Here is a 27,949-nt window from a genome sequence, read left to right as displayed (position 1 = left end):
ATGAAATCAGTGATTATTTCATGTTTGATGATATATGATTGAACTAGTTTTCACATGGTTTAAAAAAAAAAAAAAAGGATGTCAACTGGTTGCTATATTATAAATAAATGGATTTGTTTATCGTCTCAAATTGGGATGCTTTATCTTCCAACTCCCTAAAAAAAAAATATTTTTATAAGCCTACAATTTTTAGCGTGAGTAAAATAAAATTTTATTTCTCTCTCTCTTTTTCCGCTTTTCATCACTTTTTTTTATCTATCTCCCTTCTTTTACTTTTTTTTTTTCAATTTGACCACTTTCTTTTATCACTTTTCATATCATGGCTAGACATCATCATCACCACCATCATCATCACAACAATGAAAATGGTAAGTGAATCATTGATATATATATATATATATATAAATAATAGATTAGGGGCTTTTTATTTGGATGTTTCATTATTGAAATCGTTATCATACCAAAAAAAAAAAAAGTTTTTACGCGTGGACCCAACAAAGTGTGCCATTCGTGATTAATGTGTTGGGGCAATAGTCAATATGAATATTTTTATGATTCTAAAACTAATCTTTTTTTTTTATTTCTTTCCTTTTTTTTTATTATTTTTTATTGATGATGATGAATTATAGGCAATGGACATGTTAAGCATTCCGAATCAAATGGTCAGGCGACAAAGGAAGGACAATCTCCAGTAACAAACGACAACAAGAAACAACAACAAACAAAGGCCCAGTTTGTCTCACGTGTGACATCCATCCCACTTGTCCATGATAGTGTATCTTCTGTTTCCAATTTGGCAAATAAAACTAGTCTTGGACGATTCGCTTTCGCTACTGCCAACTCGACTTACTCCACCGTCAGCAAATACACCAGCCAACAACCTGCTTACGTCCAATCTTATTATGAAAGCTATGTTCAACCTCACTTGGAAAAAGCTGATCAATTAGGTTGTAAATCTTTGGACTTGATTCAATCCAGATTCCCTGTTGTCAACGAACCTACCTCCAAATTAATTGATGTTGTGCGTCAACCATCTTATCAAGTCATCGATGGTGTCAAGGTACGATTGGATACTACTTTGACTACAGTGCGTGCCCCTGCTGATTATGCAAACAAACAATTGGTAACCGTGGTGGATAATGTGGAAGCTCTTGTTCATCGCTATCTCCCTCATGACAACGACAAGACAAAGGATATCAAGAAGAAGAAGGATGAATCAGAAGTGAATCAAATCTACCGTGCTTATGGTGTGTTAAATGAAGCCACTCTGCGATTGACTCAACGTGTCACTGATCAAGTCAAGTCCACGGCATCTCAAGTACCTAAATCTCGTGATGATTTAGCACAATGGGCTAATGCTTCTGCTTTGATTCAAACTGCCACCACCAATTTGCAATCCATTCAAACTACATTGACTCAATCTGTTACCGTGTACGTCGATGCCACTCAACGTCGCTTGCCTCCTGCTGTGACTGAACGTATTCAACAATGGCACTCTATCACCACCGAACGTTTACAAGGATTATCCAATCAAGTTTCTATTCAACTCAATCAAGTGGTATCTTTTGTCAAGACACAATCTCAACCTCCTCAATGGCTCAAAGATCGTGTACTTTCATTGGTAGATATTGCTAACCATCAATTCGACTTGGTCCGTGCTGAATACGCTCGTACTGATATTGCTTCTTTGGAAAAGGCAAAGAATGTCGCCTATGGTTTACAAACTCAAGTTGTGCCTGTTTTACAAAACATCCAATCTCAATTGACCTATTATTCCCAAGTCGCAAGAGAAAAGGCTCAAGCAGATTTGAAGGTACCTTTGGATTTCCTTGGTTTTCATGCTCAAAAAGCTGCCTAAGTAGGTAGATCTCTATCACTTGATTTTTTTTTTTTTTTTTGATATCAGATACAACTTTTGTTTATTATATATCTCCATTCATTCCTCCCTGAATCTCTCTCTTTTTTTTTTTTCTTTCTTTTCTTTCTTTTTTTTTATATATTTAAAATAGTTTACATTCTTATCCCCTTTCCGACATTTGATTTATAATGATAAACACACAAAAAAAAAAAAAAAACAAAAAAAAAAAACAATGAAACCAATAAAAAAGATGTATTCTTTTATTCATTCATCAAAACAAAACTATTCATCCATCCTATCTAATACAAAAGTTCTATTCTATATATATACATACAATAATGAGTTTGTCCCCCATATATAAATACATTACATCCTTGATCCGATTGGTCGATACATATCAAATAACCGAGAATTCAGCAAAAAACGTCTATTCTTGTTGTTGTTGTTGTTGTTGTTTCGTCAAATCATCTTCATCAACAATCACTTGAAGATTCTTTTTGATCGCCTCCTTTTGTCGTCGTTGATTGGGACTAGAATCTGTTTCTTTGACAATCAATCGAAGTCGTTCCAACTTTTGTTTCCTATCCATTTGACATAATTCAAAATTAACTACTGAGACACCACAAAAGCTTGCTACTGCCCAGTTGGCTGAAGTAGGCACTGAACCTATAGATATAAATTAATGAATATCTTTATGATTTCCTATAAATTTCCTTTTTTTTTTTCTTTCTTCCTTACGTTTGATCAAGAATCGAATCCCACCCAATCCGAAAGCAGCGCCTGGTTAAGGAAAAAAAAAAGAGTCAATAAAAAAAAAAAAAAAGAGATAAAAGTAAAACGATAATATACCACTCACCCATGCCATAAAGAAGGGAAGTACGTGCACAAGGGATTTTGCCAATATCTTTGAATTCTTCAAGTTTGACAGTCTAATATGGAAAAAAAAGAGAGAAACTGTTGAATGAATCATATTATTTCTAGGATAGTAAAATAAAAACAAAAAGATATACCTTTAATGCTTCCACATAGTCAGACTTATCGGGTACACCATCAGGAGTCATTTTGAATCAAAAAGAGATATAAAAAAAAAAAGGTTCGGACTGAGCCTGAAGAAGTTTGCTTGATGACGTTTGGTGAAGAGCGAAAAAATGGGGGTCGGCTCCAAACTATTCCTTCAGTCTCCAATCAGAAAAAAAAAAAAAAAAAAAAAAAAAAAAAGAGGGAAATTTGATCAAGGCCTAACCACCCCCCGACTAAAAAAAAACAAAACACAAAAAATTTTCAAATCACGCTTGTGTTGTTTTTTGTTTTTTTTTTTTTCTTTTCACTTCTTATTCTTCCCCTCTCTCTTTCTCTTTTGTAAAAAAAAAAAACCCTTTCTTTTTATTTACTATTAAGAGAATGTTGTCCACTGCTTCTCGCATTGCCGTTCGTCCTGCTGTTGCTCGGTAAAATAATGATTCTTATACTACTCATCTTTTTTTTTTTTTTTACTTACAATGACTTCCTTTTTTTTTTTTTTTAGCAACGGTGTTCAAGCTCGTAACATGGCCACTTTGAAAGAAGGTATATTCTTTTTGATATTCGACTTAACGAACGACCACTAATTCAACTTTTATTGAAAAAAAAAATATGACTATAGTGCAATTACGTTTGAAGTCTGTTCAAAATATTGAAAAGATTACCGGTTCCATGAAGATGATTGCCTCCACCAAGGTCAACAAGGCTCAACGTGCTATGGAAGGTGCTCGCGCCTTTGGTAACGCCTCTTCTTGTAAGTTATTATTATTTCAATGAGGTTGGATTGATTATTGACACGTTTTATTTTATGAACTATCCATCATAGCTTTGTACACTAATGCCGAAACCAAGCCTGTTGAAGAAGGAAAGACTTTGTTTGTTGCTACTTCTTCTGATCGTGGTCTCTGTGGTGGTATCCACAGCAGTGTTTCCAAGGCTACCCGTCGTGCTGTTGCTGAAAAGCCTGAATCTCAAGTGGTTGTGTTGGGTGACAAACCTAAGGCTCAATTGTCTCGTGCTATGCGCAAGAACTTGGTCTTGAGTTTCAACCAAATTGGTAAGGCTGTTCCTACCTTTGATGAAGCTTGTTCCATTGTGGATACCATTGAAGCCTCCGGTATTGAATACGACAATGTTGACATCATTTACAACCGATTCATCTCTGCCATCTCTTATGAAGCCGATATCCTTCGCAACTTCTCTCAAGAATCTTTCAAGGCTTCTCCCAACTTTGCTGTCTACGAAATCGAAGATGATGTTCTCGCCAACTTGCAACAATTCACTCTTGCCAACTCTATTCATCATGCTCTTGTCGAAGGTCATGCCGCTGAAATGTGTGCCAAGCGTGCTGCTATGGAAAATGCTACCAAGAACGCTGGTGAAATGATTGGCAAGTTGACTATGTTCTACAACCGTGGTCGTCAAGCTGTCATTACCAACGAATTGAGTAAGTTGCGAAATAACGGAATTTAATATAGTGATTGATGAGTATAAACTAGGGAAAATCAAATGATTTCATAACTAACTTTTTTTTTTTTTGTAGTTGATATTATTACCGGTGCCTCTGCTCTTTAAATGGATTGGGTTCCCTTTTTTAGGTCATACATCATTTATTTCTGCCTTTTACACCCTCTCACCATACACACATACACACACACACGCACACATTATTTATATTTCTCTTTTCTCCAACTTGAAAATATACTGAAATAAACTGATTTGGATGTTTTGTTTTATTAGAAATAGTTTATATATGAATAAAGATTTTATCGAACTTTTTTGTTGTGAAAATAGATCTTTTATTTTATGTTGTTGCCCCTGACATTTTTATTAAATGAAAGTGATAGTCCAAACAGAGAGAGATAGACCAAGCCACATTGCCTCTATGGTGTTCTATTGTTTCAATGTCAGATGGTGTTGCCTCTCAAAAGAGCTTAACATCATACGGATGACAAAAATTTGCAGATCGTACATCACTAAAGAATAAGAAAAGAATAAAGAAATAAGACCAACCAAGAGTATTTTATAGGAAAAAAAAAGTGAAATTTTTCGTTGACGCTAAGAATAAATAAAAAAAAAAGGATGTGAATTCCCTTTTTTGTTCGTCATCAGATGGTGAATAGAAAAAGATTATAATACAATAAAAGAGCTTCTACAGTTTTGTAACCATCAATCATCAATTTGTCCATTTCACACCAACTATTTTATACCGTCATACAAAAAAAAAAAGATCTATTTCATCTTTACCTTTTTCAGCTAAGTCTAAAGAAAGAAAAAAAAAAAAACATGGTTAATATAGGACATAGTTTGTACTTCAATCAACAGTTCTTTATTAAAAAAAAAAAAAAAAAAAGGAGAGATAATGCTAATATCTAGTAGGAGGGTATATACAGTAAATTAAAATAAATATAATTATCCAGCCAAATCACTGAGTTTTATGTTGATGACGGGAACTGGTGGTTCATCAGGTTCACGCTGTTGTTCCAGTTGACGTTGTCTCCATACTATGGGATCAAATGCAAGAGGGACATCATCATCGTCAGTATCATCATCATCACCGTCGTCGTCATCGTCGCCATCATCTTCACCATCATCGCTAGTATCATCGTCATCAGTAACATCATCATCATCGTCGGTATCGTCGCCATCATCAGATTCATCATCTTCATCGATCTTGAACCAAGTCACACCTTGCGATTGTTTTCGATATTTTTCAATAGTAGCAGGATCCAAAGCGGTATCATCGGTGGAAACATGCTGGCGCTTGGCTAATGTACAAAGGAGATCGATGGCAAGCCATGGGAAACTGAACCAAAGAGAACCATCTTGATGGGAACGTTCCGTAGGATGATAAGTGACATAGTACCAAGCTGCAGCTTTTGCTTCCATTGCGGATGATTGAGATAAATGAGATTGATGAGATTGGTCAGTCAAACTGTCTGTACGGGTCTTGAATTCAGCGAAAAAGAGTCGTTGATAATGTTGTCGAAGAGCATGCATCGCCCCCTTCATTCTTGTATGGTAAAGTTCGTCACCATCATCGTCAAATCGTTGATGAGATCGGTGATAGATCACTGTGCTTGAAACCATCTCTGCTTCTGTCTTGACACCATATTGCCTCATCAATGTCTTCAGGTTGTAAATATATTTCTTCTTGAGCTCTCGTGCCTCGATGATATAAGGGGCCATGCCTTCTACCTTCAGTCGTGCATCGTAGGTGATGTTCTCCATGTTCCTGTTGATCATCTGTTCAGTGTATTTGTGATAAGTTGATGTTGGAATCATACGATAGATCTGGCCTTGGATGTTGTTGGATTCATAAACAGGTGTTGCTGGGATTTCCATGTAATCAGGGTATTCATTAGATTCCATTTTTCGATCGATGGTAATGGAGCATGGAACATGAATATAATCTAGAGAATAATCAACTAAATTGAGTGCACTTTCTTTTTTTTTTTTTATTTTGTTATTTAAATGAGCTTACCAAGGGCATCGGCATATTGAAGAGCTAACTTTGTAGATACACTTTTCCTACTTCCAGAATCTAGTTTATCTTCGGACATAATAAAGTGTCGTAGAATAGTATTCCGATGATCATTGCGAAGATAGTTGGTGAATGCAGAGATAATTTTTTCTGGCGTCATTTCAGTCGAGTCGTATGGTTCGGGTATTGGTCTATTATTTAAACGATTGGCTAATTTAATTCTTGGTAATAGATTAGAATCCCAAATAATACTACACGAGGAATTAAAAAAAAAAAAAAAAAGTAAATGAGAAAGAGGTTTTTTTTTTTTTTTTTTTTTTTTTTTAACGGGGAGTAACTTACGTAAAACGTTGTCCATCCATTTTTCCATCTACATGTTGACGAGGTACAATTTCAGTTTGCTTGGAAGATACTACAATAACATCACACCAATGACGAAGAGCAGGATGATCGATTGCTTCAAAGAGACGAATATCGCCTGTATGGACAGTAGGTTGCTTGACAATAAAGCATGGACCAATGACTCGTTGACGTTTCGACATTAAACCAGACTGTAAATCAGAGATCTGACAATATATCTGATTTTCTTGCAAAGTACCTGTGTCATCCATCACCACCATGAGTTTTGCCCCTTTTCTAACGTGTAATGCTGTATTTTTCTTCATGTCGATCATTCGTCGTATCCTGAATATCCATAGATTGTTGAGTAAAAAGGGATCACGCCGTGTAAGGAATCCAGCACCGATCATTTTCCTCATCGATTGTATTGATATATCATCCATGCTGCCAAATGTCTGGAGATAGTCCATTGCTGTGATTGGATCGCTGAGCATGCTGTTCATCATGGCCATAGAGTGTTGGACCATGGTAAGAAAAAGATGACCAGGTACATCAAGGGATAAGAGCAAAGCTACCAAAGTACGATCCAGAAATGCCGGTGAATAAGATGAAGTTTGAATGATTTCTAAATCAGATGGTTGCTTGTTGAACACATAATGCCAAGGTCGTAATGCCACTTTTGTTTTCCCAACCATATAGTTCGATAAGGCCAGTACACCACGACAACCGCCAAGACTATACTCAATTGCACTTGGAGTCGATTCTAGTTGCAAAGTACTGCGGATCACATCACGAGCAAAACTAGGTGACATTTTACCACATACTTGTCGAATTTCATTGCCAAACGAAACCCAATCGTCGATCCATTCAATATCTCTATCCTCTTGTTTTGATTGTTCCTCTTGTGCTTCCAATAATAATAGTTGTACTTGCTGTTGTTGTTTTCGTTCTTGTTGAGTTGGTCGTTGTCCCCTTCCTTTTTTCTTTTTCGGTTGTTTCCGTTGCTGCTGTTGCTGTTGTAGTTGTTTTTTAGTATCGTGATGATCTTGATTGCTGTTCATAGATTGCAATAGGGGGACAGCCATATTGGATTGGTAACAAATATCGGTAGCTGCGACATACTGAGCAAGACTTGTCACTGATGTTGTATCACCCATATCCCTTTGAATATCTAGTGTTGATAAATTTTCAGTAGGTGCAAAAAACCAACAACTATGATGTCTTAATTGTGTTGAATCATATGCCAGAAATTCATAATGTCGATCGCCGATTTGGATACCATATGTCATGACGGTGTATACTCGATCGTAAAGAGCCGAATTATCATGCGTAATGGAATGACTGTAGTCGTGTGGTTGGGTTGTTGAAAGTAAGGTCAGATCTTCTTGCACAAAGGATACCCGCAAGAATCGATCTGTATGAGCACGGTACTGTCGTAATATCCGATTGTTTCGTTCCATTGCTGGTGGTTGTAGGATCAAGGTAGTAGGAGTCACATATGCAGAGGAGATCATGCAACAGTCGTCAGTTAGAGTTGTTTCAGAATACCGTAGAGTTGTTTTTATACGTTGCCAAGATGATTGTAAGGCTGCCAGGGCGTTGTATTTCATCACGTTCTTCGATGCAATCATGAACAATATTCGACACGCAAGAGTAATATCCAGTTGAACAAGTCGATCGTAAAAAGTACTATCCAAGGTGTATTGATTCAAGGATCGGTTCGTAATAGCACATTCCAACATGTAAAGAGTATTGTAATCAAGCAGTTCGGCACGTTGATCATAGGTGAAGTAGCGTGATTGGTTGTTGTTCTTGGATGAAACGACAGTGATTGCTGTAGATCGTTGATAGACTCTCATATGTCGTAGGAATTGAAAGTTGATGGAATCACGAATAATCGCTTCAAACTGGGGAGTTTCTGCTTGTTTTGCACTAATCTCAATCCGGTAATCTGTCCAGGATCCAAAATCGACAATATCATCAGATGTACCAGGTGTGAGTGGACGACGGGTGTGAGACCTGTTTGACATAGTTGATAGGTTCAGAGGTAAGGCAAGATGAGTCGCAGTTGTCCGATTCCAAAGAACGTGCTTCAATTTTCGATCAAATACCTCTTCCCATAGTCGTGGTGGATGTAATAGAGAAATAAGAAGAGTAACTGAACCATCCGATGCGGTTTCCATTGTTATTTCTTTCGACAGACTTGTCCAAGGGAAGTCCAGCTTGTAAGAAACGTCATAGTATTGAAATCCAAGTTCAAAGCACTGGTTGTTCGTATCCATAATAAAACGCGCATAGGAAACTGCTTTCCACATTTTCAAATAAATGGTAGGTTTGATCATACGTCCAAATGATATAGATAGGACATTACAACATGTCGGTTCCTGTGGGCTGTTACGGATTGTTGCTTGCTGGTAAGAGATAAATTGTGTTGTTAAAAGTTGTCCATCCAATATAAGTGTGTTCCCACCAAAAGTTGTATCCATAGGAGGAATGCTAAATAGAAAACAAAAATAAAAGGAATAATGAAATGAGTTTTTTTTTTTTTTTTATTAAACTCTCTCTCCGTCTCTAGTAATATTATATGACTTACGCGAAATATATCCAAGCAGTAGTGTCTGGTATACCATGAGCATCATGATTGATAGTAACTTGACGTATGATACCATATTTTGAGAATAATTCTTCAATTGACTTTTTCGTAGTTTCCCTTTTCAAATTCGATATTAATACATGTTTACTGACTGGTTTGGGATCCTCAGGCAAAGAAAAGGTTGGTGGTGATGTTGTTGATTGAATCTGAAAACTGTGATTACTATTGTAGTAAGCTTTCATTGAACGACTTGATGTTTCCAAAAGATCTTTCCAAACTATCTAATGGAACGCGTGGCTGGTCCTAAATTTCTATATCTAGATAAAAACAGGAAAAAGAGAAAAAAAAAAAAGGTTGACAATTTCGACATAAATAGAAAAAAAGGTTTCGGAACATGAAAGTTTTATTCGATTTCAAATAAAAAAGTCTATGCTAAAGGTTTCCAAGATATTCCTAAGGAGGAAGTATTAGAATGTTGTGATTGTTGTTGTTTTGGAGGTTGTTCGTAACAAGGATTGGTTTGAAGTGTTTGTTCTATCCATTGTACACCCATCATAAGTGCCATACCATCACCTTGTTGTTGAATAAAATGGAGTCGAAAAGTATGTCGTCCTCGTCCTTCGCTGTCAACATGCATTGCCACTTCTGGTAATTGGTAGACTTCCAATTTGAACCGGATAGTAGTTGCTTTGTTATCTAGAAATGGGAAACGATCATCAATGTCATAAATAAAATTTATCTTCATGATACCTTACACCTTTTTTTTTTTTTTGTCTTACCTTGAATCAATACAAATTCACCTTTACGTCTAACTTTGCCATTTTCCCGCCGTTCTTCTATTTTTCCATCCATGTGCTATTAGAGTATAATGGGAATATAATGAAGATAAGAATAATAAAAGTATATTTAGTCAACCAAAAAAAAAAAAAAAAAAAAAAAAAGAGAAAAAAGGAAAAAAAAAGTTCTATCACCCATTTAGATTGACTCTTACCACCTACGTACCTTTTCTAATATATGGGCAGTTTTTTGAAGCGCTTCACTTTCCTTGTGAGCTACACAATCCAGCATACATACCTAACCAAGTAAAATAAAGAAGTATATGAGATAAAGTAATATTAAAAATGAATATATAGACTACATTTCATTTATTACCTTTGGTTCTTTAAAATAAAATAAACCTGGTAACCAAGAGGAATGACATGGATTTTCATCAATTGCAGAGGAAGTAATCACGGGTGTTCCTATAGAAGGCTGATATCCAAGTGGTTGATCAGGATGAAAAGGTGATGTTGGTGGACTTGCTAGTGAAGAATGATTGTACTGAGTTGAGACAGGAGATGCAAAAAGTGTAGAATGCCGTCGGTGTTGTTGCTGTTGCTGGTGTTGTTGTTGTTCCTGGTAATGCTGTTGATGTTGATAATTACGATGATGTCGATGCTGCTGATAATGCTGATGCTGCTGTTGTTGCTGATAATGCTGTTGATGTTGATGCTGATAATTCTGATGATGAAGTCGATGCTGTTGTTGCTGTTGGTATCTTGATGATGGGTGCTGCATCTGAGGTACAAACAAAGACAATGAAGGACGAGTATGTTGATGAGCCGAAGAAACCATAGACTGAGGGGTATTTGAAGGATAAGGTGACACTTTGTTGGTGATATTGGAGGTACCAGATGAGAAGGGTGTGAGACGACTATTATTATTATTATTATTACCATTGTTATTGTTTGTCGAAGATTCATGACGTGGAGTTGATGAACGCCATAAGTGATGCATAAAATCCTTCAATTTGTTTGACTCTGTTTTTCGATGGTAACCATTGGTGCTATGCCTATTCAAGTTTTGATTTTGATGTCGTGATGGAGGTGGTGGCTGTGCTTGCTGATTGTTTTGTAGATACTGATGATAGCCCTGATCGAGTTGATACTGATAAGATGAATCCATATAATTACATTGAGATGATTGAGACGTACATGAAGACATAGGTGATGAAGGTGGTTGATAGTATGGAAAAGGTTGACTAAACGGAGCTTGAGGTGAGATCATATGATGGATGTTCATATGTTGTTGTTGTTGTGGGGACATTGGTTGTTGTTGTTGTATCGATGGTGCTACTGGGTATGAATAAGGATTATAAAGATGAGGTTGCTGCTGTTGAGTAGATGGTAAGTGATAAGTTGGTGATATTGGATTTTGTTCATCTGGATATCGGAGAGGAGGAGTATCTGGTTGTTGCTGCTGTGAGATTGGAATTTGAGGTTGAGCCATTTTAAGTGAAGGTGATCCATAGGGATTTGGAGGTGGAAAAAAAAATTGTTGTTGTTGATCCTGCTGTTGGGAAGGACCATATGGTGACATCCATGGTGATTGAGTATATTTCCAAGAAGATTGATGAAGTCTAAGATCAGGTGAAGGATGGTGTAAATCAGCACGAATAATCTTGGGTTTGGGAGGAAGAGGAGGAGGAGAATCATTTTGAGTTTCTTCTTCTTTATCAGGTAAAATAGGTTGTAAAGACGCTTTAGTTTGGTTGTTGTCAGAGTGTGGTTGATCAGAATTGTGTTGAATTCCAGGTGGTGGAGAACCGGGAATGGTATTTTCTTGTTCAGCTATCTTTAACATCATTTCATTGAGACCAGTGAAAGGTTCTTTTGATGAAGGAGCAACTGCACAAATAGTAGCGGGTCGTCGTCGTTTTGCAGGAGATGAGACTAATCATGGAAGCGTTTTTTTTTTTTTAAAAAAAAAAAAAAAAGAAAAGTGTGAAAAAGAAAAAGGAAAAAGAAATGTAAAAATAGGACGGGGAGATTCAATTTTTACCTGCTCGAATTTCATCGTCATGCGCTTTTTGCCAATAATCAGTAGAATACCTTTGAAGAAGTACATATGTAACTTTTTGCATATTATACCTTTTTTTTTTTAAATAAAACAAATTGGATTAATTATAAATCTGATGATGATTTAATATTTACTTACTCTTCATTAAGTAAAGCTTCGATGACTTGAGCAGAAGTCAAATCAGTCCAAAGGTCCTGTAATGTTGCCAAAATACGATCATCTATCTCAGATTCATTTGCTAGCCTTTTTCCAATTTCTCCGGCCGTAGGAGGATTAGGTAAAGCAAAAGGAATGGAGTGTAGATCGATGGTGAACCAAGGATGAGCTTGAACCTCTGACATCTAACATATATAAAATAAAAAATAAAAAGAAAAAAATAAAATACTTTGTTATATCCACCTTATATCAATCGTACATATATAAATATCATAAACTTTTACCGTTAATCTTTTTGATGGATCAATAACAAGAATTTTTTCAATGAGATCTTTGGCATCCATAGGAATATCTTTTGGCATAGTATATTTCCCCTCTTTGACCTTTTTTAATAAATTGTGCATATTATCATCATCAAATGGTAAATGACCGTTTAATAGAGCGTAAAGAATCACTCCACATGACCATATATCTGAAGCTGATCCATCATATGGAACTCCCTATAATTGAAATAAAATATAAGTATTAATATATTTTATATTCTGTGATTCTGATTATGATTACTTGCATTGACTATTTCAGGGCTGGCATAATGAGGTGATCTATTAAAAAAAATGGGTCAGTTAAAAAAAAAAAAAGGATATGATTATAACACTATATTAACACTTTATTTTATGATTTACCCACAACTTGTTTGTAATAAAGAACCTGTTGGTTGTAAGGAAGCCATACCAAAATCACATATCTTTATATTCTTTTCCTTATCCAATAATAGATTCTCTGGCTTGAGATCTCGATGACTAGCGGGATGGAAATGAAAATCAAATAAGGAAAGTCCTTTTTTTTTTTTTTTGATTTGACAATTCTTTACCATATTAAATGACGATGACAATAATCCAAACCAAAGATGATCTGTTGAAAGTATTTCCTCGCTTCTTTTTCAGTCAGTTTACCACAAGAGATAAGATGTTCAAATAATTCTCCGCCTTCAATGTATTCCAAAATGAGGTACCTTAAGGGAAGATCATTATTAATATATATAAAAAGCGGAATATGAAAACGTTAACGATGGATGTGTGTAATCGAGGAACAGTTATACTTACAAATTTGTAGCATCGGATAAATCAATGACATCAATCAAATTAATAATGTTAGGATGCTTGATCAACTTCATCACTGCAATTTCTCGTTTGACAGATTTCTCTATGGATGCATTGCTATTAAGATGTGATTTGGATATGATCTTAACCGCTACTTTTTGTCCTGTCACTTTATGAACACCAAGTTTGACTCTTCCTAAAGAGAAGTTTAGATTAGATTATTTCTTTTTTTTTTTTTTTTTTGTTTGTTTGTATTTAAGTACCTGATGACCCTTTTCCTAAAGTTTTCCCAAGCCAGTATTCGCCGACTTCCTTTCTTCTTCGATTTCCAGGGGATAATATCGGTGACATTTTCAGGGACGATGGTTTAATAGTTGTATTTACGTAACGACGTCGTTGTGGTGCTGGCGAAGCAACTAAGGTTGATGAAGATTCCACCGTCATGAAGTAAGGGAATAGATATGATAGATGCTGCTGAGAATATTAATCGTGTATTATATATATATAAATAAATAAAAAAAAAAAAAAAAAAAAGAGGGAAGAAAAAAAAAAAAAAAAGAGGTCAAATATTGATCGATGAACCATAGTTTAAACTGGTCGGATAATTTATTCGTTTAGTGGGACTTTGATCTGATCTTTTAATTGCTTTTTTTTTTTTATTTATATTTTATCAATTTTACTTCTCGGGCCGAGGAATGTTCAATGTCATGGCGTATCATGGTTTCTTGGCCTTTTTTTTTTTTTTTAAAACTGAAATCCCCATAATCATCATCGATCTTCATAGATTACTGCTAGATCTTTAGACCCACACTTTCCCGCCTTTTTTTCTTCTTTAACGCCATGATGATGTTTTTTGATTGATTACAAGATGTGATGCTTTATATATCCATGATGATTGACGTATGATAAGGAAAAGGTTAATGATGAATGATAGATGTTTTCATATGACTTTGGTTGATGATGGTGATTAATTGAAAATGAAAGTAAATCATTAACGCTAGGGTTCAAAAAGAAAAAAAAAAGAAGTATAAATCAAGAATCAATTTTAAATCTTGATCTGATTCATATGTAATCCTATAAATCATTATTATAAGATTCATTATAGTAATCGTTATTGAAGAATACAAGGGTCCTTGAACACATAACTAGGTTGACCTATGAATAACGTTGATATGCATTGAAATTTCCTCAAACATTGAAATACCGCCAAAAAAGGTATAGAATTTTTTGTTCTTTTTTGTTCTTTTTTTTTTTTTTTTTTGATATCCAATTGTCATGGGTCAATCTCACTCTGCTACTACAACAACTTCTACAGTTCAATCCAATGATTCAATATCTTCAAATTCTTCTTCAATACAAAGGAGAAAGTCAATACAACTTGTGAAACAAAAATTGTCGCGTTCGGAACTATTGGCGTTACATAATACTTTCCAGCACTTGAAGACACAGTCAACTGATCATGGTGACTTTATAGAACCAAAACGTTTTCTGGTACAGTTTAATTTATACGACAATCATCAAATTTGATTTCTAATCATATCTTCTTCTTTTTTTTTTTTTATTTTTATTATTTTTATAGGAACAATTACAATTACCTTCTGATTTGGAAACTGCTGGTGTTCTGCTATTTAAATCTTTCTCACAACTCGGCGCATACCCAAATTACAAACTGAGCACAGCACCTATCCATTTATCTTGGAACTCTTTTTTGACAGCATTTGCAGTCTTGACTGGAAAGTTGGATGAACCTCATCAAGATTCTATGATATTTGAAACAGCCTTTTTTGAATCACTTGCTGTGCTACCACGACCTGATCAATACCAACATCAACCACAACAAGAAAAGCCTTCGACTACACAAATGCCAAACATCCTAGAAACTGACAAATCTCCCAAAGGTTTGACTTTAGCGGATTTAGGAATTCAATTTGATGATGCGGATAATGACGATGTTATTGGATTGAACAGTTCTAAGGAAAGTACTCAAGATACTCTAAAGATATTACAAACGGACTTGACAGAACTATTCGTATTAGCTTTGTGGATCGTTCATGCTGAACATGTAGAACAACAAAGTACAGTACCAGATATTGACTCCATACGAAGCTTGGCAGATACTATCACCAAAACAATACTTATGATGGATAGAAGCAACAACTACAACAATAAATCTGAAGATGACTGTATATCGCATCATGCCTTTTGTATTTGGAAAGATCGGAATGCGCCATTCTTATTTAAAACCATTCAATCCTTCATTTATACACGCTTTGCTATGGTGGCTCCAATAAAACTAACTGATGAAGAAGATACGGTATCGCTTCGCACTATGGATCTCGTTTTGTCTCAAGATATTGCGCCTTTACCTCTTCATACGGATATTCTGGATACTAATTGTTGTGCTCTTCTTTCTTGGTGTCTACCTGAAACCTTCTTAGCAACGAAACAATGGAGACGACTTTATTCTGGGGACAAGGATGGATTTTCAATGAATCGGTTTGAGAGTCATGTGTTCAAGTATCCTGGCCCAACTCTACTGGTGATCAAAGTACAAGTGACTAACAAGAATATCAGCAAGAATGATGATGATTTGGATGATACGACAATGATCCTCGCTGCTCTGATCAATGAACCATGGAAGCATGGACGACAATACTGGGGAAGCGATGCGTGTTTTCTAATGGAATTGTACCCTCGATATGAAACATTCAAGCCTACTGGAAAAAATCAGCAATATGTATACTGTCAACAACAATTTGGTATTGCCTTTGGAGGAACGACATCACATCCACCATCTTCTTCATCATCATCATCGTCATTATCAGCTACACAAATGACAACAAAAATGGGAACAATAAATGTAGCAAGTGATGGATGCATACTTTACCTTGACAATACTTTACAAAATGGACGATATCACCAAGAACAATATCCAGCCTTACCGACATATCAAAAATCAGAACAGCGATCATCTGGCGCATTTGATTATTTATTTGATGTTGAAAATGTGGAAGTATTTGGTTTAGGAGATGAAAAACTGACATTGTTACAGAAAAAGGCTTGGGACTTTGAATATCAAGATGCTACACGGCGTGCAGGCGTTCAAATTCGGCAACAAGATGGACAAGTTGACAAGGAAATTTTGAAACTGGCTGGGATTATTCAGGACGATCATCATCATTACTACGAAACAAGTCAGCAACAACAACAGCAACAATATCATCATTCTTGATCCGCTCAACAATATCCATTTATAGTATTCGTTTACTTTTCATCTGATATTTTCGATTCTATTTTCCAAATAAAGACAACGACATATACCTTCCAAATATTTTTTTTTATTACGATTTGTTATATACAACCTTGTATGTTTGTGCGTATATATATATATAGGGAACTGTATGAGTGACTACAAGAGAAATGGTGTGCGTAATAATAACTTGAGTGTAATCAGGCGGAAAAAAGGGAAAACAAAACATAAAAATAAAAAAAAGCGGCTATAATCACGAAGATAAAGGGATAATCAACGATGTAAAGTAAAGAAGAAGAAAAAAGAAAAAAAAAAAGTGAATCATAAAGCCAAAAAAAAAAAAAAAAAAAGACATAAAGGGGATAAGGTAAGATATGACAAAGGGAAGGAAAACATATATAAATGATCATCATGACAAAAAAAAGCTGGTATTATCGTCCAATTTTTGATTCTTGATGTTGGTGTAACGGGCTGATAGAAATGATGATAATTTGTTGGAAGCTGATAATGTCTATTTGACGATGTGGCTACTGAGTCCATGGATCTTCCGCGAGAGTTTGCATTGCCGAATTGTAAACAGTCACCAGGTTGATTGCTTCCAAAAGTTGGCCAATGATGTGTACTTGTGCGGCATCAAGTTGTTCAGATGGCAGTAGACAAGGTAAGCGTATCACCGGTGGGTCTCTCCAAGCAGTCTCCAAAGTCGATGCGTGGAATTGATGAAGATATATAAGCCATTGTAATCGACATACCCATTCATCCATGTGTTGAGTAGTATCATCATCATCATCGTCATTTGTGTAGCATCTTAGATGATTGAGAATCATTTGAGCATAGTCCAATAACTGTTCATCCGGTTTTCCTCTTGCTTCGTGATATTTGTACAAGATGAATAAAGTTTGAGCTGAAGAAAGATCGTTACCATGTGATTGTACCAAATTCAAGGCTTTTAGATAACAATCATGTGCCAGATCCGTTGTTTTTTGTTGTTGTTGTTGTTGTTGTTGTTGTTGTTGTTGTTGTTGTTGAAAAAGTAGTGACCATGCCAAAATAGAATACCGTAGGGAAGAAGCAAGTTGTTGTCGATGCTTTAACATATAGGTTGATAACATAGGATAGGATGGATGAATATACTGAATATAAACATTGAAAAGATCATTTTCCAAACAAGTTGATATGGTAGGAATGGAAGTTGTAAACTTTAATGAATTTGATACTGATGTTGATGTTGATGATGTTGAAGACGATGAAGATGACGATGACGATGATAATGATAACGATGGTGTTATTCTTGTTGTTGGTGTAATAAGATGGATGGCATTTGTTGATAATGATGAGTTGTGTTCATTTTTATTGACATCCAATGAAGAGAGAGATTGCATATGATTATCCAAATTTGGGCATGAAGGTGAAGAGATAGATGGATTCCATGGAAAAGTGGCGTCGGACGTATGATCAACATATAAAGGAGGAGAAGGGGTAGTGGTAGTCGAAGAACAAGATGAATGTGATAATAGTAAAGTCGGAGGAGTTGTCGGTATTGGTGATATAGTGGGATGATTTTCTTGTTGGACGCACAAAACAGGGAGATCCAAATACAAGCGTTGATGTGCAGCGTCACAAGATTGTTGTTTGATAGAAGAAGGATGATTTTTATTGGTCTGTTGATGAATATTCTTGGTTTCCATAGGAACAGTAAACGGCAAAAAAGTGAGTTGATGTGATGTCCAATTACATTTTTTTTCGGCTTGTCTTGAAAAAGACGGCGTACTTTTGTCTGATGATTGACTCCCCATGCGTGATTGATGTTGATATGGTTGTCGTTTTTGGTATTGACGCCTTTTCCTTTTTTCGAATGATGACTGATCGCCTTGTGTACAGAAAGTAAATGATAAAGATGATGATGTTGTTTCTTTTTTTGGAGGTAGAATAGTGGTGATTGTCGTTGTTGTTGTTGCTGCAACTGCAACTGCTACTGGTGATGATGATGATGATGATGTTGCTGTTGTTGTTGATGATGACAATGACGATGATTTTGCCGCTTTTATATTAGTTGTAGTTGCCGTTACTGATGTTGTTGCTATAGTTGGTATAATGGTTGTAGTGGTAAATTCGCATACTTTATTGTGTTTTTGACATCCTGAGCAAGGACCAGTACCTGGTTTTCCAATATCGCATCTATGATAAAAACAAGAAATGATTAATAACTATCATTTATTTATTGTTATTGTATTTAACTCTTCTATTTAAACACAAGTGTGTATAAAACGATCACAACAAAAAAAAAAAAAAAAGGAAAGGAAAGAAAAGGAAAGGAAAAAAGAAAAGAAGCAATGCCAAAGGAAGAATCAGAGGAATATGCAAAGTCCGATTGTCCATCATCTGATTGGTGAACCTCCCCCACTTGCCTTTTTCGTACCTTTTTTTTTTTTTTTAAAAAAAAAAATAATTCTTACTTTGATTTACGCTTGCGACAATCTACACATGCTCGAGCAACTTTGATTCTTTTGTAATAATCAGGATCATTGATATCAACAAAGAAGTATTGTATTGGTTTCTTTTTTCGTTGTGACATTTTAAAATAAATTGAAAAAACCTGGTAAGATAGAATAATTAGTTGTGATGATGATAAATTATTAAAAGGAAAGAAATGGGTTAATAGAGAGAAAAAGAAGAGAGAGAGAGAAAAAAAAAAAGGAAAAAAAAAGTGAAAGAAGTTGATTTAAATAACAAAGAGTTTCAAGGGGGGAGGAGGAGAAGTGGATGAAGAAAGTGATGGTTGTAAGAGAAGGTTTTGAAAAGGTAAAATGGAAAAAAAAAGAGGTGGCCTTTTGGGTCCAGACCTCTTTTAGTTACCTTTTTCAATCAAAGCTCAGACCCTGAAAATTGACACTTCAATGATTTTCCTTATTGAGAAACCGCATTGCATCCTCCTTTTTCTATTAGTCCTTCAAAGCGTTTAATATATATTTTAACATATCATCAATATATATATATATATACTCTATGTGTGTGTGCATATGCGTGAATGATTGTATGTGATGGTGTGTCCTTGATGACATTTGTGTGGATGATATCTACAGTAAATATATATATATATATATATATATGTGTGTGTGTGTGTGTGTGTTTGTGTGTTTGTGTGTCTGTGAGCGTGTGTGTGAAGGTAAATACACATATAATACATATTTATATATATATATATATATATATATATTATTTATATATCTATATGTGTGTGTGTGTAGATATATTTATATTACATCTTTTATGAAATATAGGCTAGAACATCCAAAGTGAAATCTGACTTAATTTTCCCATCTTTTTTAAGTCCATGAAGAATTTATTTTGGTTAAAGAATGAAGGATCATTTGAAATTTCACTGAATACCATATAGATATATGTTAGTAAAGAATCATATACTGATGGTTTACTAAAAGATCATAAAATATATATCATTATTAGTTTACTCTTTTTTTTTTTTTATCTATTTTTTATATTTATTTCTTGATTTGATCCATATTTTACATCTTTTTTTTTTTTTCTTTTTTCTTTCTTTTTTTTTCTTCTTATTTTTATTTTTCTTTCCTATTTTAATTTGATGAAATGAAGTTATTGTTACTTGGTACCTTACTATATGGTGTGATCAGCCTTTGTGAAGCTGCATCAAGGGAAAAGAAGAAGGTGATTGGGTGAGTCTGCATAATCTCTTTGTACTACTATATATTTTTCACTGTGGCTGAAAATTTTTTCTTTTTCTTTTCTTTCTCTTTTTTTTTATAGTTATTTTCCAAATTGGCTTTATAATAGTTACCCTTCTTCAAATATTCCGTTTGAAAAATATTCTCATATCAATTATGGTATATATAAAACAAAGAGAATGATAAAATACTGATATATTCATTTATTTATTTTATTATAGCATTCGCACTTCAAAACCATGATGATGGTGTTCCTTTCTTCCAGGACGATTGGGCAATAGACAACTATCTTCCAGAATTAATACGATCAGCTCATACTGCAAATACTAAAGTCCTTTTATCTATTGGAGGTTGGACAGGTTCAGAAAAATTTAGTCCTATGGTTGCTTCACCAGTTCTACGAAAACGTTTTATTGATTGGAATCTAGACTTTATTGAACAATATAATACTGATGGCGTGGATATTGGTAAATAAAAATAAATAAATAAATAAAATATTGACTTAAATAATTAAAACTTATATATATATATATATATATATATATATATATTATCTTATTAGATTGGGAATATCCTGGAAAACAAGCTGCTGGATGTAATGTCATCAATGAAAAGGATACTGACAATTTATTACTTTTATTAAAAGAACTTCGTACTGCTTTGGATAAACGATTCCCTGATGATTACAAAGAAATTTCTATGGCTGTTTATGTTTTACCCTTTATGCGAAATGGTGCGCCTGCAACTGATGTTAGTGATTTTGTCCCTTACTTTGATCATATCAATTTGATGACTTATGGTAAATATATAAATATATATTTTATTTCTTCATATTAACTTTTTTTTTTTATTTCTTATTTTTAAGATATTAATGGTGCTTGGGCTCCTGTGACCGGTCCAAATGCTCCTTTCGAATCTGAAAGTAACAAAGGCGCTGATTTCTCTTTTGTCAAAAGTAAGATTCTTATTATTGATATATAGTTATTGAAAATTTTCCTTTTCTTATTTTAACATTATAGGTATTCAAGCTTGGAAATCCGCCGGTGTGCCGAGTGAAAAGATTAATGCAGGATTGGCATTCTATGGAAGAAGTATGCAAGCTACAAAGGATATGACAACGACAGGATCTCAATATCAAGAAGCCTTGGTGGGTGCTCCAAAAGGGGATTCGGATGATGCTTATTGGGCTAATCCATTTTGTTCTGCCGATATTGATGGTGTATCTGGTATTTGGAAATGGTCCAACTTACGATCTGAAGGTTTAATCAAGAAAGATACTACTCAAGTTGGTCAAGGCTGGGTTCGTCATTGGGATGATCATTCAAAAACCCCCTGGTTATTCAATCCTACTTCTAAACTTTTTATCTCCTATGATGATCCTGCTTCTCTCAAAATTAAAGTCAATCATGCTGCATGTGAAGACCTTGGAGGTGTTATGGTTTGGTAAGCTTCCGTCCTTTTTTTTCATATTATTATTATTATTATTATTTGATTTCTCAATCTTTTTTTCTTTCTTTCTTGCTTCTATACGATATTATTAGGGATGTTCATCAAGATAATGGTGAATTGATTGATGTAGTTTCTTCAGTGAATGATGTTCCTTCTTCGTGTTATCATCAATTATCTGTTGGTGATGATGGTGTTCCTCCTACAAGCACATCTCGTACCGGTAACAAAGCTAGTCCTGCTACAAATGTTTCAGTACTAGCAACTGCATCAACTTCAAGACCTTCATCATTCATTGCAACACCACCAGCAGTTATGTCTTCACCATCGTCAAGTCATCTAGCAAAAGATTCAAAGGTAGCTTCATCTGGACCTTCCAGTAAAAGTATAGCTCAGCATTCTTCAACACCCAAACCAAGTATTCAGGCACAACATGGATCTTCTTGCTCAACACCTGGAATAGCACAATGTATTCAACAAGGTTCAAAGGAATGGTTAACTTGTGATATTACAAGAAAATGGGTTAGTCGTGTATGCGGTGAAGGTCTTGTTTGTTATAATGCATCTCGTAAGTATCAATATTAAGCATCATTATCTATCACAACTGTTTTCTACTATATTATTGATTTTTTTTTTCTGTATTTAGCTGGTCTCTATTGCGGTCATCCTGAAGCTAACAAATTGGATTCTCGACTGGATAATAAATTCTTAAGAAAACCTGTTTTGGCTGTTGAACCTATTAGTGGCAAAGATCGTTAGTTTCATCCGTAGTATTTGGAACTTTTTTTTTTTTTTTTTTTACGATTAGTTTTATTTCCTTCCTCATTATATTGAATATTTTTAGTTCTTCCTATTTTGATCCTTATCTCTTCAATAATAATAATAATAAAAATAATAATAAAACTTTCTTTTTTTTTTTTTATGATACTCGATTATTCTGATAAACAATATCAATAATTTTTGATAAAATGATTGTAAATTCATGTTGAATCTAAATATGATCATGATCTATATATATATATATATATATATATATTTGTATTCTGGTTGGCATGAAAACCAACTAAAAAAAAAAAAAGTATATAGATTATTTTATCATTCCAAGATATGAAACAGACATCATCAACAGTTTACGATGAACCAATAGAACGATCATCATTCCTATCATTTCCTTCTTTTTTTTTTTTTATTCTCCAATAGATCAACTTGTTATAGTTGAAACACAAGGATGTTTTAGTATTTTGAACTTATTAATTTAAAAATGATAAAATATAATAATAGTAGTAAAATGATAATAGCTGTAAATGTGATGATGATCTTTTTCATCATGATCTACAAGGGGACTCCTCCCAGATGTTCTGGGTTCGAATAGAGAATAATGAAAGGGAGCAAAAAGATTGTTTTTTCCCTTTCCTTTTCTTTTCCTATTTTTTTTTTCTCTTTTAGTTTTTTTTTTTTTTTTTTTCGTTCCTTTTCTTCTTTCACTTCACATACTCTTTTGATATCGCAAGATATTGAAGTTCATGAACTCATCAAAACAGCACGACACTTGGAGTGACGACTTGCAACTTCCACCTAGGGATGGTTTCTTGAAACATGATATATTAGAACGTATATGTCGTTTTCTCCCTACTCAACATGATTGTTATCAAGCTTGCTTCATTGATCGGTCCTGGCGTTGCGCTGCTACTAATGTACTTTGGGAAGCTCCTATTTTCAAGACACCAATCTCTTTCAGGATGTTTCTCAAGATTATTGCTGACAAAAAACAATTGGCTCTGAATGTAAAGCACTTGACTCTCTGTCTTCCTGACGACGTCTCCAACACACTCCTCAAACCGATCAATAGGTCCGAAGTTGAACGCCACAAAGCCAAGGATATCATATTATCACGACCCAATATTATTTTCGACTTGATCCAATATTGCCAAAAAATCACTGGTCTTACTATCTACGGTTGGAATTTACAACAAAGAAATTTTGACGAATTATACACTTTACTACCCGAATTGAAAAATCTCACAGTCATTGGAAATCACTCTCATTTACAACAACAAACTGGTCTCAAAACATCAACAGATTTTCAATTGAATACATATCTTCCTCGACTCTCTGGACTTGTACTAGATGGCTTGTTCCCCATTAGTCTCTCTTTTGCTCAAGCAATCGCGTCTAAGGCTCAACATCTCACCACTCTCCATCTCTCACTCTCTTCAATGGATCCTTCAATTTTGGGTGCCTTGTGTGAACCTGACACAGCTTTGAACTTGAACGATCTTACATTCACACACGGAAAAAACTTGAATGATCGATTTCTGCAAAGAATTCTACATCGATTTTCAAATTTACGCAAGTTACGTTTGGAAGGTACCAAGTATATGACATCAAACGCGTTGAAAATAGCTTTGGAAAATTGTACTCATTTGCAACATCTGGAAATTCGACAAGTGACTCTCAACAAACCTCCAACACATGTGGAATATCAATTTGATGATCAGTTCCTGGTGCAGTCCAGTGACCTTCGAACGTTAGTGACGGAAAATCTTTGGTTGACTAATGATTCACTTGAGCTACTTGGAAATTCATGTCCATCACTATCATCTATTGCACTTTGTCATATTGGAACGGATGTCAATGATTTTGGTATGCAAGCATTATTGGGTACACCTCTCCGATATCTTCGTCATCTCAATCTTATTGGTTGCCCCATGGTGACCGCGGATATCTTGAATTACTTGCCATCTTCATTGTATACTCTTCATTTGGAATCAAATGGTACTATGGAACCCGTGGACATTTTCAATATCTGCCTACATACTGTCAACGAAGCTACTGACAACAATCTACGACCTAATTTACACAGAATTTGTATTGTTGGATATGAAAATATAGCATTATCAGCCATTGGAACTCATGCTATCGAAAGGATGGATTATCAAGCAAAACAATGGGAAGATGATCTATCTACAACAGCAGCAACTAGGTATCAAGTCACTTTGAACGATCAAGCAATAGATGCGTTAGCCCACTCGGATGACTTTATCGTGATTCCTGAAAACAAGTTGCTGACCGGTAAACAAATTGTGGAATTGGCAAGAAAATTACAAGTACCATTACATCAATTTGTTCAGCTGTTAGATGAATTGAAGGTAGACCTATTTTTTTTTTTTTTTTTTTTAAAAAAAAAAAAAAGAAAATATCGAATCAAATATTAATAGCGTTCTCTTTATCTTCCTAATAGGAAACTTCTTTGGATCATACACCTCCCTCAGTCACAGGTATTTGTCTTCATATTTCTAATTACTATGTTATCTAATTCCTTTTATTAATATTATTTAGCCCCCAAGTCTCGCGTTGATATGTTGAAAACCACAATGTCTGAAGCACGACCATCCACTCCTCTCCTTTGGGCTGGCGCTGTGAATGACTCTGATTCTTTTCCACCACAAAAACCACATACGTCTTCTATATGTCAGGAATCAATGGCTTTAGGATCAACTCCTGCATCACCTCTGGCACTACCAAGCAATTCTGACAGTAGATCCTCTGGTATTGTTTCATCACAGTCACAACTATCATCAGAATACGAATACGAACAACAAACGTTAGATGGCAAGGAAAACTGGTTAGATAATGAAAGAACAGATAGCGATATCTCTTTAGGCGGCTGGGGAAATAATGATGTATCTTGGGGCAAGTCAAAATCAAGATCAAAGGGAATCAATTTACCAACAACGAATATACATGCTCAAAACACAAATCATGATCATACGCAAATTATCAAGGCTGCTATCAACTGGGATCAAGGCAAAAATGATGACCAATCGTTACTCCAATCGCAAGCAATGGTACATCCAACCACATCAATATCAAGTAGAGTAGGTAGACAACGAACTGATCTCAAGATAGAAAACGATGAATGGGGACAACCAATGCAGCACCTAACCTGGGCAGAATCAAAACCTTTTGTTAGCGAAGTTTTGAAAAATCAGGAAGAAACGACGTATTGGATGCAGGATGATGATTCAAACTGGTTGATCTTGGGGAAAGGCGGATCCTCTACTGGCTTTGATGGGAACAAGGAACAACCGGTGGCAACTACTCGCTTCTCTACCACGACCAAGATTTCTAGTCCAAAAATGAACGGTGCCTCTGTTATGTATACCAATGAAATCACTCATACCAACAACAACAACAACAACAACAACAACAACAGCAACATCAGTATCAACATCAACAGTGACTTTAAACATAGTAACAATGAAAGAACTATCCGAAGAAACAGCAGCTTCAACAATGGTACTCTGAGTTCTGATGGTAGTGATATCGATTGGGACGACGATGATGGTATTACAATCAAGACAAACAATTTAGCAACGATATCTCGGCAACTACCACGACACAATCCGAATATGTCAGGTAAAGAAAAGAGTGGGGCAAGACATCCGGGGAATCCAACATGGAAGGATCAAAAAGAGTGGGAAAGAGTGTCATCAGGCAACAAGGTATTTACTTTAGACTCTCCTTTGATATTGAATAATTTTGGACTTGATGATGATGAAGGTTGGGAAGGACGACAAGGTAAGTCTAGAAACATACCACTAAATTTTCTTATTTTTAGACCAATGATCTTATTATTTGTTATTTTTACTTTGATACAGGAAAATCAAATGGACGCGAATCAAGAGCAAATAGATTCTCAAGAACGAAGTCATCTATGAGAACTGGTCATATGTCTTCTCTTTCAAGAAATCAACCTGACTCCACTAGTTCCCAAACGAATCCATGGCGCCAATTTGCTAAAAACCCTATGAACCATGATTCTGTACCAAATTTGACACGATCATCACCACCGCATATTGGAACTCTTCAACAATCAACGACACAATCGTCATCATCAGAACAGGTAGATCCGTTCAGTAGCGCAGTTGACCGTTCTACCGCGTCTCTTTTGGTGGATACTAGCGACAATGCGATGGATAGCAACTTTACAACATGGCCACCCAAAGACAACCAATCGACGCTCAATGAAATCTATGATTCCATGGCTGAAATTGAAATAGATAATGATAAGATTTATGATCATGCAACGACCAACAACAATTTGATGGAAGTAGACGAAACTGTTTTATGGCAAGATACATTGGATTCTTCGTATAAAGAAAGAAGCGATAATAATACGATCGAGCAACAAGACATTGGAGAAGTGGATAGCGATGTTTTATTACTTGGACTTTCAACACCGGAGCCAGTTGATAAAAACAACAATATGAACAATGATAGCAAGGAACAAAGCGACAACAACAGTACCAATATTACATTACCTGCATTAATTGACTCCAACACTGATGACACAGAGACAACGCAACCTATACGTGATAGTCCTATCATTTCTCCACCTGTAGATACTTTGGATACCACTGGTTCAGGGAATCCTGATTCGGAAAATGATAGCAACATGAAATCTGACAATATGACTTCTGAATCTCCTGACTCTAATCCATCTTCGCAAGACCAAATAGCTGGGCGGCTTGCTATAGGTACTCCAAATGGTCGTCAAATCTTAACGCTATACACGGTAAGAAAAAACACAAATAATAATAATAATAGTAATATAAACTAATTTTTTTTTTTAAAGAAACGGGACAAGCGAGTGGATGTCCATACATTTTGCGAACAATATGGGATGCTTGATCAAGAGGAAGAGGTGTTTTCCAAGGCATATGCATATTGTCTAGAACACAAAACGAATAGGATCTTCAGTGAAAATGCCAAGGACGACAAGAAGAAGAAGAAAAAGAAGAAGAAGAAGAAAGAGTCTTCAACTGAAGGATAGTTTTTTTTTTTGTTTTTAGTTGTTTTTTTTTTTTTTTTTTTTGTAGTAGTAGTAGTATCGTAGTATCATAGTATGTTGATGATTGATTATGTATAAATCAATAAAAAAATACATTTTTTTTTATATGAACACTTTATGACCCTTTATGAAAGATGATTGGTGATGATTTAGGCGGTGATGATTTAGGCGGTGATGATTTAGGCGGTGATGATTTTTTTTTTTATGTATAGTAGAGAAGAGTATAATAAATGATTTAGTTTATTAAGCTTTTAGATTGATTTGAATTTAATTATAATGATGTTTATTTCTTTTTAGAACAGAAGTCATC

At 35.0% G+C, this 27,949-nt stretch overlaps 10 protein-coding genes across 10 annotated transcripts; 5 read left to right on the top strand and 5 right to left on the bottom strand.

Annotated features, from left to right (window-relative positions):
* Positions 1 to 207: 207 nt before the first annotated feature.
* BX664DRAFT_290652 (uncharacterized protein) lies at positions 208 to 1,994 on the top strand. The gene is made up of 2 exons (XM_051541900.1): positions 208 to 368; positions 630 to 1,994. The coding sequence occupies exons 1-2, from the start codon at positions 320 to 322 to the stop codon at positions 1,856 to 1,858; spliced, it is 1,278 nt and encodes a 425-aa protein (XP_051405688.1). The 5' UTR covers positions 208 to 319; the 3' UTR covers positions 1,859 to 1,994.
* A 71-nt stretch (positions 1,995 to 2,065) lies between these two features.
* Positions 2,066 to 3,025, bottom strand: BX664DRAFT_355455 (uncharacterized protein). Its single transcript, XM_051547814.1, has 4 exons — positions 2,869 to 3,025; positions 2,715 to 2,787; positions 2,597 to 2,638; positions 2,066 to 2,524 (listed from the first exon to the last, which is right to left on the bottom strand). Exons 1-4 carry the CDS (start codon positions 2,917 to 2,919, stop codon positions 2,286 to 2,288), a joined length of 405 nt encoding a protein of 134 aa, XP_051405687.1. The 5' UTR covers positions 2,920 to 3,025; the 3' UTR covers positions 2,066 to 2,285.
* A 141-nt stretch (positions 3,026 to 3,166) lies between these two features.
* On the top strand, positions 3,167 to 4,669 carry BX664DRAFT_322899 (ATP synthase F1, gamma subunit). The gene is made up of 5 exons (XM_051543578.1): positions 3,167 to 3,306; positions 3,384 to 3,424; positions 3,501 to 3,632; positions 3,705 to 4,325; positions 4,422 to 4,669. Exons 1-5 carry the CDS (start codon positions 3,260 to 3,262, stop codon positions 4,451 to 4,453), a joined length of 873 nt encoding a protein of 290 aa, XP_051405686.1. The 5' UTR covers positions 3,167 to 3,259; the 3' UTR covers positions 4,454 to 4,669.
* Positions 4,670 to 5,290: 621 nt separating this feature from the next.
* Positions 5,291 to 9,628, bottom strand: BX664DRAFT_355453 (RNA dependent RNA polymerase-domain-containing protein; the record flags this gene model as incomplete). Its single annotated transcript, XM_051547813.1, has 4 exons — positions 9,295 to 9,628; positions 6,705 to 9,197; positions 6,363 to 6,613; positions 5,291 to 6,291 (listed from the first exon to the last, which is right to left on the bottom strand). Exons 1-4 carry the CDS (start codon positions 9,534 to 9,536, stop codon positions 5,291 to 5,293), a joined length of 3,987 nt encoding a protein of 1,328 aa, XP_051405685.1. The 5' UTR covers positions 9,537 to 9,628.
* A 39-nt stretch (positions 9,629 to 9,667) lies between these two features.
* Positions 9,668 to 10,220, bottom strand: BX664DRAFT_322896 (uncharacterized protein). The gene is made up of 2 exons (XM_051543577.1): positions 10,074 to 10,220; positions 9,668 to 9,990 (listed from the first exon to the last, which is right to left on the bottom strand). The coding sequence occupies exons 1-2, from the start codon at positions 10,144 to 10,146 to the stop codon at positions 9,722 to 9,724; spliced, it is 342 nt and encodes a 113-aa protein (XP_051405684.1). The 5' UTR covers positions 10,147 to 10,220; the 3' UTR covers positions 9,668 to 9,721.
* Positions 10,221 to 11,718: 1,498 nt separating this feature from the next.
* Positions 11,719 to 13,805, bottom strand: BX664DRAFT_368964 (kinase-like domain-containing protein; the record flags this gene model as incomplete). Its single annotated transcript, XM_051548600.1, has 9 exons — positions 11,719 to 12,005; positions 12,115 to 12,203; positions 12,271 to 12,473; positions 12,672 to 12,784; positions 12,853 to 12,890; positions 12,972 to 13,088; positions 13,160 to 13,300; positions 13,392 to 13,584; positions 13,652 to 13,805. Coding segments are annotated over 9 exons (1,335 nt in total), but the record flags the coding sequence as incomplete, so codon positions are not given.
* Positions 13,806 to 14,652: 847 nt separating this feature from the next.
* On the top strand, positions 14,653 to 16,729 carry BX664DRAFT_355451 (TLD-domain-containing protein). The gene is made up of 2 exons (XM_051547812.1): positions 14,653 to 14,879; positions 14,968 to 16,729. The coding sequence occupies exons 1-2, from the start codon at positions 14,664 to 14,666 to the stop codon at positions 16,618 to 16,620; spliced, it is 1,869 nt and encodes a 622-aa protein (XP_051405682.1). The 5' UTR covers positions 14,653 to 14,663; the 3' UTR covers positions 16,621 to 16,729.
* A 248-nt stretch (positions 16,730 to 16,977) lies between these two features.
* Positions 16,978 to 18,923, bottom strand: BX664DRAFT_322889 (uncharacterized protein). The gene has a single exon (XM_051543576.1). It carries the CDS (start codon positions 18,432 to 18,434, stop codon positions 17,166 to 17,168), a length of 1,269 nt encoding a protein of 422 aa, XP_051405681.1. The 5' UTR covers positions 18,435 to 18,923; the 3' UTR covers positions 16,978 to 17,165.
* Positions 18,924 to 19,413: 490 nt separating this feature from the next.
* BX664DRAFT_382540 (glycosyl hydrolases family 18-domain-containing protein) lies at positions 19,414 to 22,605 on the top strand (the record flags this gene model as incomplete). Its single annotated transcript, XM_051549057.1, has 10 exons — positions 19,414 to 19,440; positions 19,920 to 19,934; positions 20,251 to 20,330; positions 20,422 to 20,498; positions 20,561 to 20,806; positions 20,902 to 21,138; positions 21,205 to 21,294; positions 21,359 to 21,782; positions 21,881 to 22,353; positions 22,432 to 22,605. The coding sequence occupies 10 exons, from the start codon at positions 19,414 to 19,416 to the stop codon at positions 22,542 to 22,544; spliced, it is 1,782 nt and encodes a 593-aa protein (XP_051405680.1). The 3' UTR covers positions 22,545 to 22,605.
* A 634-nt stretch (positions 22,606 to 23,239) lies between these two features.
* BX664DRAFT_33715 (uncharacterized protein) lies at positions 23,240 to 27,803 on the top strand. The gene is made up of 6 exons (XM_051546172.1): positions 23,240 to 24,934; positions 25,027 to 25,063; positions 25,125 to 26,204; positions 26,349 to 26,366; positions 26,447 to 27,363; positions 27,424 to 27,803. Exons 1-6 carry the CDS (start codon positions 23,309 to 23,311, stop codon positions 27,619 to 27,621), a joined length of 3,876 nt encoding a protein of 1,291 aa, XP_051405679.1. The 5' UTR covers positions 23,240 to 23,308; the 3' UTR covers positions 27,622 to 27,803.
* The last annotated feature ends 146 nt before the right edge of the window (positions 27,804 to 27,949 follow it).

The sequence above is a fragment of the Halteromyces radiatus genome, assembly GCF_025201355.1.
Source record: "Halteromyces radiatus strain CBS 162.75 chromosome Unknown BX664scaffold_1, whole genome shotgun sequence".
In the NCBI taxonomy this organism is placed as follows: Eukaryota; Fungi; Mucoromycota; class Mucoromycetes; order Mucorales; family Cunninghamellaceae; genus Halteromyces; species Halteromyces radiatus.
This window is presented reverse-complemented; position numbering and strand designations above follow the sequence as displayed.

What these genes read in the sequence shown, in the direction of transcription:
- BX664DRAFT_355451 (XM_051547812.1), top strand. Translation starts at nt 14,664, where the DNA reads ATGGGTCAATCTCACTCTGCTACTACAACAACTTCTACAGTTCAATCC. An exon ending in TAGAACCAAAACGTTTTCTG is followed by an intron (nt 14,880 to 14,967) that starts GTACAGTTTAAT and finishes TTATTTTTATAG; the next exon opens with GAACAATTACAATTACCTTC.
- BX664DRAFT_322896 (XM_051543577.1), bottom strand. Translation starts at nt 10,146, where the DNA reads ATGGATGGAAAAATAGAAGAACGGCGGGAAAATGGCAAAGTTAGACGT. An exon ending in TGAATTTGTATTGATTCAAG is followed by an intron (nt 9,991 to 10,073) that starts GTAAGACAAAAA and finishes TCCCATTTCTAG; the next exon opens with ATAACAAAGCAACTACTATC.
- BX664DRAFT_322899 (XM_051543578.1), top strand. Translation starts at nt 3,260, where the DNA reads ATGTTGTCCACTGCTTCTCGCATTGCCGTTCGTCCTGCTGTTGCTCG. An exon ending in GTTCGTCCTGCTGTTGCTCG is followed by an intron (nt 3,307 to 3,383) that starts GTAAAATAATGA and finishes TTTTTTTTTTAG; the next exon opens with CAACGGTGTTCAAGCTCGTA. An exon ending in TGTCATTACCAACGAATTGA is followed by an intron (nt 4,326 to 4,421) that starts GTAAGTTGCGAA and finishes TTTTTTTTGTAG; the next exon opens with TTGATATTATTACCGGTGCC.
- BX664DRAFT_290652 (XM_051541900.1), top strand. Translation starts at nt 320, where the DNA reads ATGGCTAGACATCATCATCACCACCATCATCATCACAACAATGAAAAT. An exon ending in TCATCACAACAATGAAAATG is followed by an intron (nt 369 to 629) that starts GTAAGTGAATCA and finishes GATGAATTATAG; the next exon opens with GCAATGGACATGTTAAGCAT.
- BX664DRAFT_33715 (XM_051546172.1), top strand. Translation starts at nt 23,309, where the DNA reads ATGAACTCATCAAAACAGCACGACACTTGGAGTGACGACTTGCAACTT. An exon ending in AGCTGTTAGATGAATTGAAG is followed by an intron (nt 24,935 to 25,026) that starts GTAGACCTATTT and finishes TCTTCCTAATAG; the next exon opens with GAAACTTCTTTGGATCATAC. An exon ending in TACACCTCCCTCAGTCACAG is followed by an intron (nt 25,064 to 25,124) that starts GTATTTGTCTTC and finishes AATATTATTTAG; the next exon opens with CCCCCAAGTCTCGCGTTGAT.
- BX664DRAFT_355455 (XM_051547814.1), bottom strand. Translation starts at nt 2,919, where the DNA reads ATGACTCCTGATGGTGTACCCGATAAGTCTGACTATGTGGAAGCATTA. An exon ending in TTCCCTTCTTTATGGCATGG is followed by an intron (nt 2,639 to 2,714) that starts GTGAGTGGTATA and finishes TTCCTTAACCAG; the next exon opens with GCGCTGCTTTCGGATTGGGT. An exon ending in GATTCGATTCTTGATCAAAC is followed by an intron (nt 2,525 to 2,596) that starts GTAAGGAAGAAA and finishes TTATATCTATAG; the next exon opens with GTTCAGTGCCTACTTCAGCC.
- BX664DRAFT_322889 (XM_051543576.1), bottom strand. Translation starts at nt 18,434, where the DNA reads ATGGGGAGTCAATCATCAGACAAAAGTACGCCGTCTTTTTCAAGACAA.